Source organism: Podarcis muralis, chromosome 3 (genome assembly GCF_964188315.1).
Source record: "Podarcis muralis chromosome 3, rPodMur119.hap1.1, whole genome shotgun sequence".
In the NCBI taxonomy this organism is placed as follows: Eukaryota; Metazoa; Chordata; class Lepidosauria; order Squamata; family Lacertidae; genus Podarcis; species Podarcis muralis.
Genome location: NC_135657.1, coordinates 106012772 through 106028868, shown reverse-complemented (window position 1 = coordinate 106028868; position 16097 = coordinate 106012772). Strand labels below are relative to the sequence as shown.

Sequence of the window (16097 nt, the reverse complement as noted above, 5' to 3'; positions counted from 1 at the left end):
CTCCCTGCCACGGCCCCGCTGCCGTCGGGCGGGCGCCCGCAGCCTCCTCGCGCCGCCGCCTCGGAAGCCGCCTCCCGCCCCGAAGTGGCTCCGCCGGGGTGGTGGCGGTGCGGCAGCGGCGCGGGCTGCAGCAGTAGCAGCGGCGGCTCCTCCTCCTCCTGCTCCCCCTCGTCGTCGTCTGCCGGCCCGGTTGATCCCGAGAGCGGCGCAGGGAATCCGGCTGCTGCCCCACTAGACGCCGCCGGCGCGGCCGGGGCTCCTGCTGCTGCTGCTGCTCCTGCCGCCGCGGCTCCTCCTCTCGCTGCCGCCGCTGCTGTGCCGTCGCGGAGCCCTAAAGCCGCCCGCTGCAAGAGGATGGTGCGCCTGGCGGCCGAGCTACTCCTGCTGCTGGGACTCCTCCTGCTCACCTTGCACATCACAGTGCTGCGGGGCAGCGAGCCCGACGCCGCCACGGGAAACCACAGCCAGCGCCAACCGGTGAGCGAGCACCCTTGCAGGATCCTTCGCGGTTACCGTTGGCGAAAGTTGCGGGTTTACATTCTGGGGTGGGAAGGGAGAAGATTTACCAAGGAACCAAGGCGTCCCTCTGCTAGCCACCCTCTTAATTCGCTCCCCTACCCCCCTCTCTTCTTTTACTTCCACCCACCGGGATCGCTGCATATGTTGGTGCAAATATGCCTGAAGTTGCTCATAGAAGGTACCCCGGGGGTCATCTAGTCCAACCCCCTGCAATCTTTCACCCAGTGTGGAACTCGAACCCACAACCCTGAGATTAAGAGTCTCGTGTTCTATCAACCGGAGCTATCAGGTTGTTAGTTCAGATAGTGTTTCTCTCACCTGGTTCCCAAGCTGCTATTGCACTACAACTATAATCCCTAGCAAGTAGGACCAGTGGTCAGGAATGATGGGAGTTGTAGTCCCACAACAACTGAGGATCAAATCTGAGAAACACTGCAGGGAGAAGAAGGGTTGTGGCTCAATGACAGAGCATCTGCTTTGCATGCAGGAGGGCCCAGGTTCAGCCCCTGGCATTGGTTGGGATGCCCCCCCCCCCTGAAAACCAGGAGAACTGCTGCCAGTCAGTGTATAACCAGTGCTAAGCTAGATGGATCCAGTGGTCGTGACGCAGTATAAGGCAGTTTATTAGGTTCCCCCGGACTGGGACTGGCTCTTCATTGTCTTGGGTGGAGAAAGGTCTTCCCATCCCTTCTCGTCTTCTTGGAGGAGCACACACTCTGGATGCCAAAGTTCCCAAATTCGGTCCTCAGCATCTCCGGGTAGGACTGGGAATGCCTTCCCTTGCCTGAAACCCCGGAGAGGCTCTGCCACTCCACAGAAACAATACTGTACTGAGCCAGGTGGGACAAACCTCCGAAGAAATACAAGCGTGTTCTGTGCTTCTCCTTTTAATTAGAGGGCCTGGGGGTTGAACTCAAGAACGTCCGCATGCAAAGCTTGTGTTTTTCAATAAGTTATGTTATTTCGGCTTAACTAAGGGTGTGTTCATGTTGCCGCTTTAGAGCACAAAGGAGTTGCCGCCCCCACCCCCCACCCCCGCTGGCAGCTAAGTGTTCACACTTTGACTAGAGATAATTAGGAATGGTTCAAGGACTTGGCAGTTTGGATAGCGTTGTGTGAGCATGGATTAAAAACTCAGCGCAACAGAAATGCAGCGAGTGCACACAGCAAACAGGAGTCCTGAAAAAAATTGCCTTGCAGTGTATCCCGTGTGTGATTTCAGGCTATTTCCACCATCATTTTAGAAGACGGGGTCGGTCCTCCAGATTTTGCTGTACTCTTAACTCCCAGCACCCCTGGCCATTGGCCATGCTGGCTGGTGCTGATGAGGTTCATCATCTGGAGCAGTGGTAGGCAAACTAAGGCCTGGAGACCGGATGCGGTCCAATCGCCTTCTCAATCCGGCCCGCGGACGGTCCGGGAATCAGCGTGTTTTTACATGAGTAGAATGTGTCCTTTTATTTAAAATGCATCTCTGGGTTATTTGTGGGGCATATGAATTCGTTCATTTCCCCCCAAAAAATATAGTCCAGCCCACCACATGGTTTGAGGGATGGTGGACCAGATCACGGCTGAAAATGGTTGCTGACCCCTGATCTGGAGGTTCCCCATCTCTGCTTTAGAACTTGTACATTTGGCTCCTTTCATTCTTTCAGTGCCTGCATGAAGAGGAGTAGGATCATGTGTGAGGTCTCTGCTCCAGACTTCCACATGTTCTTCCAAAGGTCTGGATGGAACCTACATGCATAGGCTTTGGGGACCTACCTCTTTTGCTAGGTCTCCAGTTTTTACAGCCTACCTGCTGGAGCAGAGACACCAGGTCTTGATCCTGATCTTCTCATGCTAGCCCCGAGATGTTGTGCACCCTGCAGCGGATCTCAACCCATTCATCTCCACCACTTTAAAATACTTGGTGCATCATTCAAACACCAATTGCCATTACACTGTTGCATGAGAGGTTGTTTCAGCCCGCTGCCCAGCAAGGTGTGCTCTGTGCTGCTCCCCACCCACACCTCCAGTGAATGTTGCAAAAGGTCCTTCCCCTGGGTGGTATTTGAATTCGCATGAACACACATCCTGCCAAGTCCTTTTCCCAGTCCAGGTATGATAGGCCTGTCTATTTTTCACATGTCCTATGAGCATCTCTAAGGAAGAATGGAGTGGAAAAGTGGACCAGTGTGTAGGGATAAGATACAGTAATTATAATGTGCATGGATTTGTAGTAATGCTTCTTAGCATTTTCTGATAGTATTTAACAGTTCTACTGCACGGGGGTTCGGGGGGGCTTCCAATAAAGTATCTTGTCCTCCTTACAACACCCCTGCGAGGTTGGCCGGTGTTGCCATGTTTCAGTTGTCAGAGAGAGAGAGAGAGAATGAGAACCTATGGCCAGCTAGTAAATTCATGGCAGTAGTAAGATTCAAGATGGGGACTAACTGGTTTGTAGTTAGATTTTTAGCCATGATGTTAAGGGCCACATTCCCTCCTGGGGAACTTTCCAGGGGCCACATGCCATTGGTGGGCATGCCCAGGGGGCAAAGCAGTACAGCAGACCACATTCCATCTGTTCAGAGGCTCCGTCCACGTAAGCAAAAGGCATTTTCACAGTTCCAGCCAGGCGAAAGCACTTGCAGGCGCACAGAGCAGGGCTGGTGAGAAATGTGGTCTGGAGAAGCTAGCATGGCTTAAGGAAAATTGATTTATATTTATCGGATTTGTATACCACCCTTCATCCGAAGATCTCAGGGCATAAAGTAGGAATCACCTGTGTGAGTGACAGGTGTTGCATAGATACTGTGGTGAGAATTTCTCTTCTTATTATAGTCTCTCTTATTATAGTCTCTCCATACATCTGTGGATAGGGAATTTTGGAAATTAAACAGCCCAGATACTTTACTATTTTGATTTCTTTCCAGTCCTTACAGTTTCGGGATAGTTTATGACATTTTAAAATCCAGCCTCAAAAATCATGTGGACAATTCAGTGTTTTCTAAACTAATAATGTGTGCTTCATCTAGGAGCAAGCAAGTTTTAAGTTCTCCCCATCCAGGTTGATCTCGCCCCTCCTTTGAAACCAATAAATGCTGTCCTCATTTTGCTTTTTTCAAATTCCGGGTAGGTGTGACTGAGTTTGTGCAGATGGGATGCAGGAAGGCCACATTTATGTTGCAAAGTTTCAGCCTTCAGAACGCCACAATGTGCTGGGACAATGACAGCTGCGTCCTGAGTATTGGGGGAAAGTACCTTCCTTTCTCTCCACCCCCCCCCCCCGCTTCTTCTTAATAGAAGGCTGCATAGTTTCCACAACTGGTGTTTCTGTGAGGGTGCTTATTAATCTAAACGTGCATGGCTGCAACTTGAAATTAGGGTATTAAAATGGGAGCTCCCCCTTGTTTGTAAGGACATAAAAGCCCTGCCTGCTTACAGGAGGTTGAGATAGCTGAATGGCATGAGGACTTAACCTCAGTGTAGCTTTAAAGCATGAAACCACATTTAGGATGCCCGTCTGCATTGAGTGACATGGGAAAGAAATATATGGGGAATGGTGACACTTAGGGAGGGTTCTACTGGGCTGCCCAACAGCTGAATTCCTATTTTAAGTTGCTTCCTTTTGTTAGTCCAGCCTAAAGTTGCTCCAGGGAGGCCAAGCAGATACAAAATCCCCGCCACCACTGCCAAAATGAAGAGGGAGAAAGAGGGTTTGTTAGGAGGGAGCTTGAACGATGTAAGAAACCGGGGAACCTGCTGACTCCAACTCCCATAAGCCCCAGCCAGGATGGCCAGTGGTGAGGGATTATGGGAGCTGTAGTCCAGCAACATCTGGAGGGCCGCTGGACTGTGTTCTGACTGACAAGAGCCATCATTTGACCCATATCTTGTAGGCTGTCCTTGTAGAAGAACTTTCACTCTTGCTAACAATATCTTCAAGATGCCTAGCTATAACTTTCTGTAGAACAGTAAATCTGAGAAGGATTTTGTTGTTGTTTTATGAGGCGTTTGGTACCACTGGAATAACCCTGAATTTGCCTCTCTTTACAGGCCAGTAACATAATGAGGGAAACAGCTGGGCAAATGAAAATCTAGGTGAAACTAATTCCCAGCGGAGTTATTTATATGCTACTGAATTGAGGGGGTGGGAGTGACTTATCTGGGTCAAAAAAAACAACAAAATAAGGCAAAAGGCAGATTCTGTTTAGCTCATGTGTTTGTATATGGACTGCTGATTTCATGAAATCTCACCATTCCTCATAAAACGATCTGTTAAATTAAGTTTCTGCATTTGAGAAAGACTGCAGAGCAAGCGCTTCAGTAGATCTTTTTCATAGATTCTGCCATGTGCAGCAATACAAAGTTATATACTTCCTAACTCAATTGATTTTGCAGCTCTGGGATTTGAGAGAGCAGAATCCTGCAGACATTAAAGGCAAAGAGTATATCAGATGTCGCACTAAGCATTTAAACAGATGGAAACATAAGTTGCAAATTTACTTATTCTCTAGCCAAAATTATAGTAACCTGCCTCCGCTGTACATTTCAAAGCACAAGTAAACTGATGCTTTGGGGCCTCTGAAATGTTTGCTAGCTCCCAGTTTTCTAATATTTCCAGGGAGGATTCTGAATTCTCTTAAATCTAGCCTATATTCTTATTCCATTAAAAAAAGTAAGGAAAATTGCATGGAAAAGGAGATTTATTGGATGTGCTGTAAACAAACAACAGTAAACCAAGTGGCTGATGGTTTTAGCTGGCTGGCAAATATCTGCATCTATTATTGCAAACAGTTTGGTTTTCATAGCATTTGGGATTACATACCCCTTGCAGCATTTCTGAGGGGTTGTGCGAAGGGGTGGCAGGTGCTCAGAAATGCTCCAGAGCTCCTTGTTTTCGGGGTGCGCCCACAGTGTCATTGTTTGCAACCTCAGGAGTGCCTTGACTTTTGCAGCCCAATGCTTCTCAGGTTATGGTCGCTTATGGGGTTATGATTGCTCACAAGTAAGCTCCCCTGTGTTCAACGGAGCTCACTCCCAAATAACTGCATAGTAAATGAGGTTATAATCTCAATCAGCAAATCACCAGCCAACTGGTGTTTCAAGGCATGTTTGGCAACTTTCATATTAGCCCTGCTGGGCAACTGCTGCTGGATGAGAAAACTCCAGGGGAGGGGCTGTCCTTTAAATTAGGCCTCCACAATCAAAATGCAAAAAGTGGAAGGAACATTGGGTGGGGGGACCTTGATACCTGAATCCCAGGAGGCTACGCCTAGAATATGACTCCTAGTAAATCTTTTTATTCCAATCCATCCCAGTTTGAGAACTGTAGATGCCTCACTCCCCTTATGAGGAACGGCTAAGGAAGCTGGGCATGTTTAGCCTGGAGAAGAGGAGGTTAAGGGGGTGATATGATAGCCATGTTCAGATATATAAAAGGATGTCACATAGAGGAGGGAGAAAGGTTGTTTTCTGCTGCTCCAGAGAAGCGGACACGGAGCAATGGATCCAAACTACAAGAAAGAAGATTCCACCTAAACATTAGGAAGAACTTCCTGACAGTAAGAGCTGTTCGACAGTGGAATTTGCTGCCAAGGAGTGTGGTGGAGTCTCCTTCTTTGGAGGTCTTTAAGCAGAGGCTTGACAACCATATGTCAGGAGTGCTCTGATGGTGTTTCCTGCTTGGCAGGGGGTTGGACTCGATGGCCCTTGTGGTCTCTTCCAACTCTATGATTCTATGATTCTATGTTGGTGGAGTAGGAAAGATAGGATCACTTTTGTTAATCTCGGTAGTAGCACCTGGCCTGCGGAACGCCCCCCCCCCCATCAGATGTCAAGGAAATAAACAACTACAGTGGTACCTCGCAAGACAAATGCCTCGCAAGACAAAAAACTCGCTAGACGAAAGGGTTTTTTGTTTTTTGAGCTGCTTCGCAAGACGATTTTCCCTATGGGCTTGCTTCGCAAGACGGAAACGTCTTGCAAGTTTGTTTCCTTTTTCTTAACACCGTTAATACAGTTGCGACTTGACTTCAAGGAGCAACTCATAGCATGCGGTGTGGTAGCTTTTTTTGAGGTTTTTAAAGACTTTGGTGATTTTTGAAGCTTTTCCAAAACTTTCCCGACACCGTGCTTCGCCAGACGAAAAAAATCGCAAGACGACAAAACTCGCGGAACGAATTAATTTCGTCTTGCGAGGCACCACTGTATCTGACTTTTAGAAGACATCTGAAGGCAACCCTGTTTAGGGAAGTTTTAACGTTTGATGTTTTATCATGTTTTTAATATTCTGTTGGGAGCTGCCCAGAGTGGCTGGGGAAACCCAGTCAGATGGGTGGGGTATAAATATATTATTATTATTATTATTATTATTATTATTATTATTATTATTATCATCATCATCATCATCATCATCATTATAGAGGCTACTAGTTTCACAACAGAGGAAGATTAAGAGGATACTAGGAGCAAATATTTGTGCTTTTCTCGTCGCCTGAGGAATATAATTCTGACATGGTTTATGACTTTGCATGTAACACACCCATGGCTGGCTTCTTCTGAGCACTGGAAGAAAAAAAAAGAGACGTTAAAAGTGTCGGAACTCTCATTTATATAGTGATGATTTAACGTAGGAAATAGATTATGATGATGATGTAAATACAAATTATGGAGAAAATACGGCTGTAAAGATGACCTAACCAAATGGACAGAATGCAAGATCTCTGTGTAGACAAAATACATGCAACCACTTAATGAGACACTTTTGAAAAAATATATATTCATAGGACTATTTTATTCTGTCTCTGAGCCCTCTCTATGTAGCTTACATCATTAGTTAAAAACAATGGGTTGTATTCAACAGTTGTTCTCCTCTGAAGGCTTCAGTCACCAGAAGAAGAAGGAAAGCCATTTTCAGTGATTCCTCCTCTGTTGCCCCTGTGCTTCCCTAAATCTGCTCTGGAGGCTCCCCCCCCCCCATCCTCTGGAGCACATTTAGGAGGGGAATCATTGAAAATTGCTTTCCTAGTGATGGATTCCTTACTGTCAGCTGAGCGACACCATTGGATAGAATCCAATACAACTGACAAAATGTGAAGACATCTCCCTCTTTAGCACAAACTCCCCCCATCTGTTCAGAAAAGCTGAGCATCTATTTTTTTGGGGGGGGGCACTTAAAAGTATGTATTTTATCATACAGATTTTCAATGCAGCTGACAAAGCAGGCAGAACAGCAGTAACAACAACAATTAAAATACAGTCGCTACAAAAATCAAAGTCATAAACAATAATAGCAGTTTTAAAAAGCAAAGAAACAAGCAAGCCACAAATTTCTCAGCCAGCAGCAACATGGTAACTTATAATTCTAAGGCCTGGGCAGTTAAAATAGTCTTACCTAAAACTTATTAGGCAAGATGCTAGGAAAGTATCCCAAAGCTGAGGTACCACCATAGGAAAAGGTCCTTCTCCCGAGTCATCACTACCCGCTAAAGCTCTGGCAGCAGGAGTACCTAGAGAAAGGGCCTCTGATGTTAAAGCCACAGCCCTGCTCAATGGCTCTTTCTGCTGTTTTTCTCCTTTCATAGCCAGTGCTGAGCTGAAAACAGGCAGATCAAATCCACTCTGAAGTTCCTGCGAAACAAAATATTTTGCCCCAACACCCAGAAGGAAGTACAGGGCACCATAAATGCAATTAAGAGCAGGGCTTTTTTTCAGCCGGAACTCAGTTTTGGCACCTCACAGGTAGGTGCTATGGCCGTTATAAGAGAACAAGGGAGGTGCCCATGGTGAGTTCCAGCACCTCTTTTTCTAGAAAAATAGCACAGATTACATGCTACCTGGGCTCCAAGAACTGGATGATGATATTATTATTATTATTATTATTATTATTATTATTATTATTATTATTATGCCACTTTCCTCACAGTAGTGACCCAAAGTGACTTACAAACACAATATAAACATTCAAACCAATTATGGCAAACACAACAAATAAAACTATTATCGGATATCATCCAAGCCCCTCTTTGCCAGCCCTCCAAATTGTGAGCTGAGGGAGCTTCGCCACCATCACCAACCCTTACTGTCTGACATTGGGAAGGGTGAAACCTACGAGGCCCAAAGGATGCTCCCCACTTTGAAAGGGTTGGGGGAAAGGGGTCTATTAGGCAGCACCCTGTCACCCTGCTTGAGGGCGCTCACTGTGGCAGCCTGTTCCCTTTCCTCACCACCTACTCATTGTGGCCAGATTCAGACATCAGGTAGCCAAGTAAATAAGCAATGAGACTAGAGAGCAATAAAGTAGAAAAGCACACAAAGTGCACCCTTAGGCAATCATGGGAGGCATTTTAAAAAAAAACTTCTTAGCCAACACTAAATGGGCATTTCCCCAGTTCTTATTTGCCACTTTACTGCTAGAAGAACCAGACATAATATCAAAAAGATGTCTTTTTGTACAAGTTATATATACCTGTTTTTAAAAAGCTGCCTTGATTCTGGTTTGTGTGGTGGGCAGTCTTACTCTTAAACCAGCTCAGGCAGTGAATACCAACAAAATCCTGACCTACTTTGGGGGCTCGTCTGAAACTCCAGCAAAGCGTCTTTGCTATTTTGCCTGTAGTACCCACAGCTGCCAGTCTTGGTGACTCACCCAAAAGTCTCACCCGATGACCAATAACTGAGGAATTCCTGCCTTTAAAAAAAAAAAAAAAGGATATCTGGCAACCCCAGTCTACCCTGGCATAAATTGTTACTACATTTTGTTCTCTCACACCCTGTTTGGAATTCCAGGGACAAAAATGTCCTCGCTCGTTCTCCGGTGATGCATTCTGACACACAAATGACAGATGAGTGAGTGGGCGTTCTGTTCTGGAATGCCAAGTCTCCATTTTAATCCCAGGAATTGGGACAGTATGGAGCCCTTATATACATATGTGCTGATTCAGTTACTTCAGTCTGTGGAAGTCGCACACCACACAGAGCTTGTTCCAAGTTTGTAAGGAGTCGTTCCTTTAGTGTGTGCTTTGGAACTCCCTGCCTGTTGACATTAGGGAGACACTATCCCTGTACATGGGATGCGGGTGGCGCTGTAGTGTAAACTACTGAGCCTTGGACTTGCTGATTGGAAGGTCGGCGGTTCGAATCCCCGTGACGGGGTGAGCTCCCATTGTTTGGTCCCAGCTCCTGCCAACCTAGCAGTTCGAAAGCACGTCAAAGTGAAGTAGATAAATAGGTACCGCTCCGGCGGGAAGGTAAACAGCTCTGGTTTCGCCAGAAGTGGCTTAGTCAATGACAGCGCATCCTCTTTCAAGCCCTGTTCTTTAAGGAGATGCAGGCTAAAAATTTTTTTGAAAAGGTATACACTGTCACTACTATGCCTTTGAAGCAAATAAAAGTACAGTGGAACCTTGGTTGTCGAATGCTTCGGAAGTTGAACGTTTCGGCTTTCAAACGCCAGCAACCCAGAAGTGAATGCTTCCGTTTTCGAACGCGCCCCAGAAGTCGAATGGCTTCCAAGGTGTGTTTCTCCATTTTTTCAATGGATTTTGCTGACCGGCAATTGCGCCTTGGTTGTCGAATGTTTTGGAAGTCGAACGGTCATCTGGAATGGATTACATTTGACAACCGATGTTCCACTATATTACGTTGCAGGTTTTGACTGATACTTTCAGGTCTCTTAGGAATGCAAGTGTTTTTCTGTATCTACAAAGAATAAAACTATACATATTTTTATCCAGTCCTTCGGAATGGGCGCATGTTCCCCAGCAGTCCTTCACCTCTCCAGCATGAATTCCTCCCCCTGCCTCCCTTTCCTTCCCTTCTAACACTCAACTGTGATTTATTGTGGCACCTTCATCAGAAGGAACCATGGTTTTCACTGACTTAGAGCTTGACGGAAGAGCCTGAAGTGTGTCTGCATGTCCTGGTTAAGAGGGGCCTAGTTTGCGCAACCTCATTTAAGGGTGATGATGGAATAGAGGAGAATTTGTCGGCGGGGCAGGAAACAGGAGGAGTCATTCCTGAGGTTTGCTGCTGGTTTGCAATCCCAGTTTATAACTGTTGTTCAGCATGCCTGACTTCTTCCTAATGAGCAATATCTGCTTACCTAAAGCTTGGTTAGTACTAATAAGAATTTGCCCTTTATTTTCAAGGAGCAAAAGACTTCTGGGGAGGAATGGTTTAAACATAATGCTTGCTCAGGGGGAAACCATTGCAGAATGATATGACTTGTGAACCACAGCAGGGTTTCCCACTGGTGTATCTCTAGAAGGTCTGGAGAGAAATTTGATTCAGTTTTAATTTCTAGGTGAAGCTATCTAATTTGCACTTTGTGAAACAATATGCAAACCAAAACCCACCCGTCCTTGGAAATATGCACTTCTCTGAATTTTGAAATGCAGTTCTCCAACCAAAGGAATGGGATTTCTTTGATGAATCTAATGGATGCTAGAACTTCTGTTCCTGTTGCTGCAACCAGATTAGCCTTAGTCTACTTCCTCCTTAGGGGATGCGGGTGGCGCTGTGGGTAAAAGCCTCAGCGCCTAGGGCTTGCCGATCGAAAGGTTGGCGGTTCGAATCCCCGCGGCGGGGTGCGCTCCCGTCGTTTGGTCCCAGCGCCTGCCAACCTAGCAGTTCGAAAGCACCCCCGGGTGCAAGTAGATAAATAGGGACCGCTTACTGGCGGGAAGGTAAACGGCGTTTCCGTGTGCTGCGCTGGCTCGCCAGATGCAGCTTGTCACGCTGCCCACGTGACCCGGAAGTGTCTGCGGACAGCGCTGGCCCCCGGCCTCTTAAGTGAGATGGGCGCACAACCCTAGAGTCTGTCAAGACTGGCCCGTACGGGCAGGGGTACCTTTACCTTTACTTTTTTTACTTCCTCCTTAACTTCACCATTATCCTTCTCAGATGTATTGAGCCAAGACGATCAGCCCATTAGTCTCTGAGATCTCGGTTATTTTCTACTGTAGGAAACCATTCAGGCCAAGCCACTGAGACGTCCTTCACCCAAGGCCACCTGGCTCACCAGGGCAGAAGAGTCAGAGGCATGCCAGTTTCTATGAAACACAAAGAAATGATCTCGCCCACACTTCCTTGTGTTTTCCATTAAGACAATGGGTTGCAAACATTTGAAATTCATCAGCTGAGACGTGCTTTGGATGTCTGTTCCTTGAGGTATTTAGAGCAGGCTCTAATGATGTAAAATATTTATTACGTGCCTGAAGCATCTAGGCATGTACAAGATCTTTTTTATAAAAGAGGTCCCGTCCTCTGATGCCAAAGTCTAACCGTTGCGCACTCCTGTGCATTTTCTCAGTGCCTTATAGCAGACGTAGGTGTTTGTGGTGACGATCCACTAGCTGAATGTACAATCACTGTATCCATATCTACAGACAAAATCAGCTATAAGAAGCACTGTGAGCTGAATGAGGAATTGACTATTCATCCTGCCGGTTCCTTTTCTTCAGTAACTTCTGAAGCTACTCTTGGTTATGGCCATATTATATAAACCTGTGGCTTTTGAGCTGCATGCAGGAGAACCTGGAGGTTCCTTGGAAGCTCGCCAAGGGATCCTTAAAGTCAGCTTGCTTGCCACTGCCCATCCATCCATACTATATAGGGCAGTTTGCTCCCTGTTATCTTGGGTGATGGCAGGTGCTCCCAGGAGCTTCTGCGATAGATGAGTTCCGCAGTAAACCTACAGGAGTCTCTCAGCAGACTATCTGGTGACGCAAAAGGAGTTCTACGAAGGTACAATGTCTTAAAACTTCTGATCTAAGTCGTGTCTTGATGCCGTTCTCTTACAAGAACAAGCGGACTGCTTCTTTGGAACAAGGGCACAAAGATCTGCGAAGCAATGCAGGAATGTCATGATTAATCCTAAAAACGTCACTCTAGCACAAACATGCCCAGTGATGCTTAAAAGAAGAAGAAGAAGTATTAGACTAAGAAGTCAGAAAATGACAGCCCAACTTCAATTTCAGGTATAAACATCTCAGAAACAGCAGATGACTAATAACACTTTTTGGAAGTTTATTCTACCCTACTGGCAGTTTTGTGCAATACTGATGGGTAATTTTTCATTTATGCATAACTACATGCAGACTATCTTCTGGTAACATTTAAAGTTGTTGTTTTGTGGGTTTTGGCATTTTGTAAAATAGGGTCTAAGCACATTATATTTTAAAACAAAGAGCACTTTTGTTTTTTAAGACTGTTTGCCGGGGCCTCTTCCTGTTCTTCTTTCCCTGTATATATCCAGCTTTCATTTCATAAAGGCTAAGGCTGCAATGATACACTTCCAAGGAAGAAACAATTTGCAAGAGATTAAGGAAAGTATTTCATCCCTGCAGGTAGATAAGTTGTATCTTGGAGAATAGCAAGTCATGTTCTCAATTTGCATCCTTTCCTTGGTAATTAGCCCTCCCTGGAATGAAGCCACAATAGGTTATTTTCAGTTTTTAATATTAACAGCATTGAACAAAATTGCTAATATATGTAGCTGTTTAATTTTTAGAGTAGTAGCATGTGAAAATTAATGGCCTATCCACCCAGTATGTAAGTTCCCCTGTGTGGATTTTGTTGAGAACAACATTAGAATAGAAAATGTTTCTTACGAATCTCAAGAGTGGAATCCATGGGCGGAATTGTGTGGAGTATGTGTGCAGAGAACACATGTTTTAATGGTTTTATTGTATACCGCCTTGATATATTTTATGAGCTGGTGGTTTAGAAATATTCTTAAAAATAAACAAACTCTTTCCTCTTTTTCATATTGAGTTGCCTGGAAGCAAATACTGGAGCTGACTCAAAACCCAGGGGTTATTATGGGTATTTCCTGTTTGTGGGTTTCACCTGCTGTAAACCTGCAGCTATTTTGCGTGTGCTGAAGAATTAGAAGATTACTTCCTTTCCTGGAGTTCTTTCATGTGCCAGCTAAGCCAAGCATGCCTTGCTCAAACTCATGTCTACGGAGATCATTGCATGTTGCTTCACAAAACTCTCTTCCTCCCAACAAAATATGAACCAGCTAGATCAATGGACATCCCATATTGTTTTACTTGGAGATGCTTTTAAAGCTATTTGGGCTGCATGAATGTGAAAGGCCTGTGCAAATCTTGTTTAGACATTACATGTATTATTTGCTACTGGTATCAATGCTTAACTCTTAGGATGGCATTTGAATACTGTAACGATAGATGAAGATTTGGAGGGGATCTGTGTTGAGCTCTGTTTTCCTACCAAAGAAACAACCCCCACCCCACTTGTATTAGTATATTCCTGTCTTAGCGGGAGAGGTTTTGAGAGGGCTCCTGCAGTATGTGCTGCACATATTAATTACAATTCACTTCTGTTCTGGAGCCAATGTATCCGTATATCCTCTCTGAGGACTACATTTGGCTCTGACTGGGAAAGTATTGCACTTTTACTACTGCAAGCAGCACATTGTTTCAAAGGCATCACAGTATCACAAGTCCTTTTTAGATTGGAACCCACTTATAAAACTGAATCGTGAATTGTGCAGCCCACTCTCTTTCTCGCGCTTGTTCACCACTCCTGGCACTAGACTGCCACCCCTGCAGGTTAGGGATATACACTTTTAATAATATTTATACTTTATTAAGGTGATTTCAGTTAAAAGAAATAAAGTGATACAGGGGGGGAAAGAAGGAAAAGTGAGGAGAGAAAAAAACAGACATACAAAGATACATATAAAAATAAAAATATACCCCCCAAAAAGAGCAATATAATATATATTCCCATACATTATTGTATAAATTGGTATAGTGTTATTGTTCTAGTGCTTATGTAAATGCTAATAGCCTAATAGGTTAGGGATTTGAGCTTGTGGACAATCATCTTTCTCCTGGGAGAAAATTAGCTTGTCCAGATTATGTGATTTTTAGAACAACAAGGCTTCCATTTCTATTGAGCAAGTCAGCCTCGCCATAGGAGATCTAGGGCTTAATTGGCTGTCTATGTGCCAGTTCCAATGTCTATTGTATGATCCTGCTGTTGAGACACAAACTACTACAAACTAAATTTTAAGGAATTCTATGAAATTTGGTTCATCAGGGCAGAAGAGTAGTATCTTATTCTTTATAAGTAGTATCTTATTCTTTATAAGGTGGTGCTCTCTCGGGACTTTTTGGTTGGTTTTCTTCTCAAGCTTTTCTTCCCAAAGGTAGCACAAGACATCATACTATTGTGTGTTTCTCATTTGTCTTGGGCACTCTTAAGTGTGGTGCCTTCCGTACCATTTACTCCACTCAAATGCGCTTGTCTACAGGGCAGCAAAGCCACGCCCACCTCACCTGGAAATGCTACACCTGTCTTCACTCTTACATCATGGCAATGTAATATCTCCATTGTTCTTCCATCTCCCCCCACATCCCGCTTTGCATAACGTCCAGCTTATGGAAGAGCTCTGGAGAAGATGAATGCTTGCTCACTTACCTTGTGCCATTTTAGTTGGGCCTCATGGAGGCATTGCCCGACCGTGATTTTTAGATAATTATTTTTCCCAAGTGAACCAGCACAGCTGCCTACACCCCATGGTGCTAATGGAGGTGAGTGGGACCCTCTTCCTGTTTTTCTTGGCTTTCCTGTTCCTGCATGTGCCTCTTCCATGGCCCTTGAAGCATGTTCTAGCCCCCATTTTTAACATTGCTGTAGCATCTGCAAATGCTAAAATAGCTCCGTAACAAGGATGGATTAAATTTCCCATAGTGAATGGAGATTTAGGTTCTGGCAGCATAATGTGTAACTGATCTTAGGCTTTATTTGAACCAAGTAGCCTTCAAAACACCCACTACTCAAGACTGGAAACAAAATAGTTTTAATAGAGATGTGGATTTCCCCCGCCCCCGCCCCCTGCATTTATTATTTTTTAGTTCAAATGGATAAGTTGCAATGAAGCATTCATTTTGGGGGGAGGGAGAAATCTTTTTCTGAAGTGGGTAGATTTATGGGAACCTATCTATGGTGAAGAACCCAGCAAGAAGTATTGCCATTTTGCTACATTCCTAATGTTTGGGGCAATCAAGTTTAAATATATATAATTTTCAGAGCGTAAAACATGTGAAGTTATAGCCTAGCTAAAATATAATTCAGTTAGTCAGTTAAACAATGATATATCATCAAAGAGCTTTGAACTATGGCCAGAGTGTACCAAGCATTTAAAAAACTGGTAACCACAGAGATATTTCTATAAGGAATGTTCACCTCATGGGGATTCTTTAAAGGTGCTTCATGTTGTTAGTTTCTTTCTTTCTCTTTTTTACAAAGTTATAGCTCTGCTTTATTGTACATGATGTCCTATAAAGAAGATCTATGTCTGCGATACCTCTTTGAAAGAGGACCACGGTGCTATCCGTTTAAAAGAGAACGCAGTCAAGCAGTAAATTTAGGGGGCCATCTCTTTTCATATTGACTGTATCTGAGCCAGCAGTGGGTCTTTGATGTTGTAACAATAGCGCATAGGCCGAGAGGAGTATTAGGGCTTGAACAATGTCGAAATGAAGCTGCATTCATTAGTTTCAAAGAGAGAGGCTTCTAATGTGTAGCAGAACTTTATTTCTGCATGCTTCCTTGCTTCT

General features: G+C 44.7%; 1 protein-coding gene across 1 annotated transcript in view; it reads left to right on the top strand.

Moving 5' to 3' along the window:
• The first annotated feature begins 328 nt into the window (after positions 1 to 328).
• ISM1 (isthmin 1) overlaps positions 329 to 16097 on the top strand; it is a 31967-nt gene continuing 16198 nt past the window's right edge. The window contains exon 1 of the mRNA XM_028722246.2: positions 329 to 477. Coding sequence (XP_028578079.1) covers positions 355 to 477 — 123 coding nt within the window. The 5' untranslated portion in view covers positions 329 to 354. The remainder of the gene's footprint in view (positions 478 to 16097) is intronic.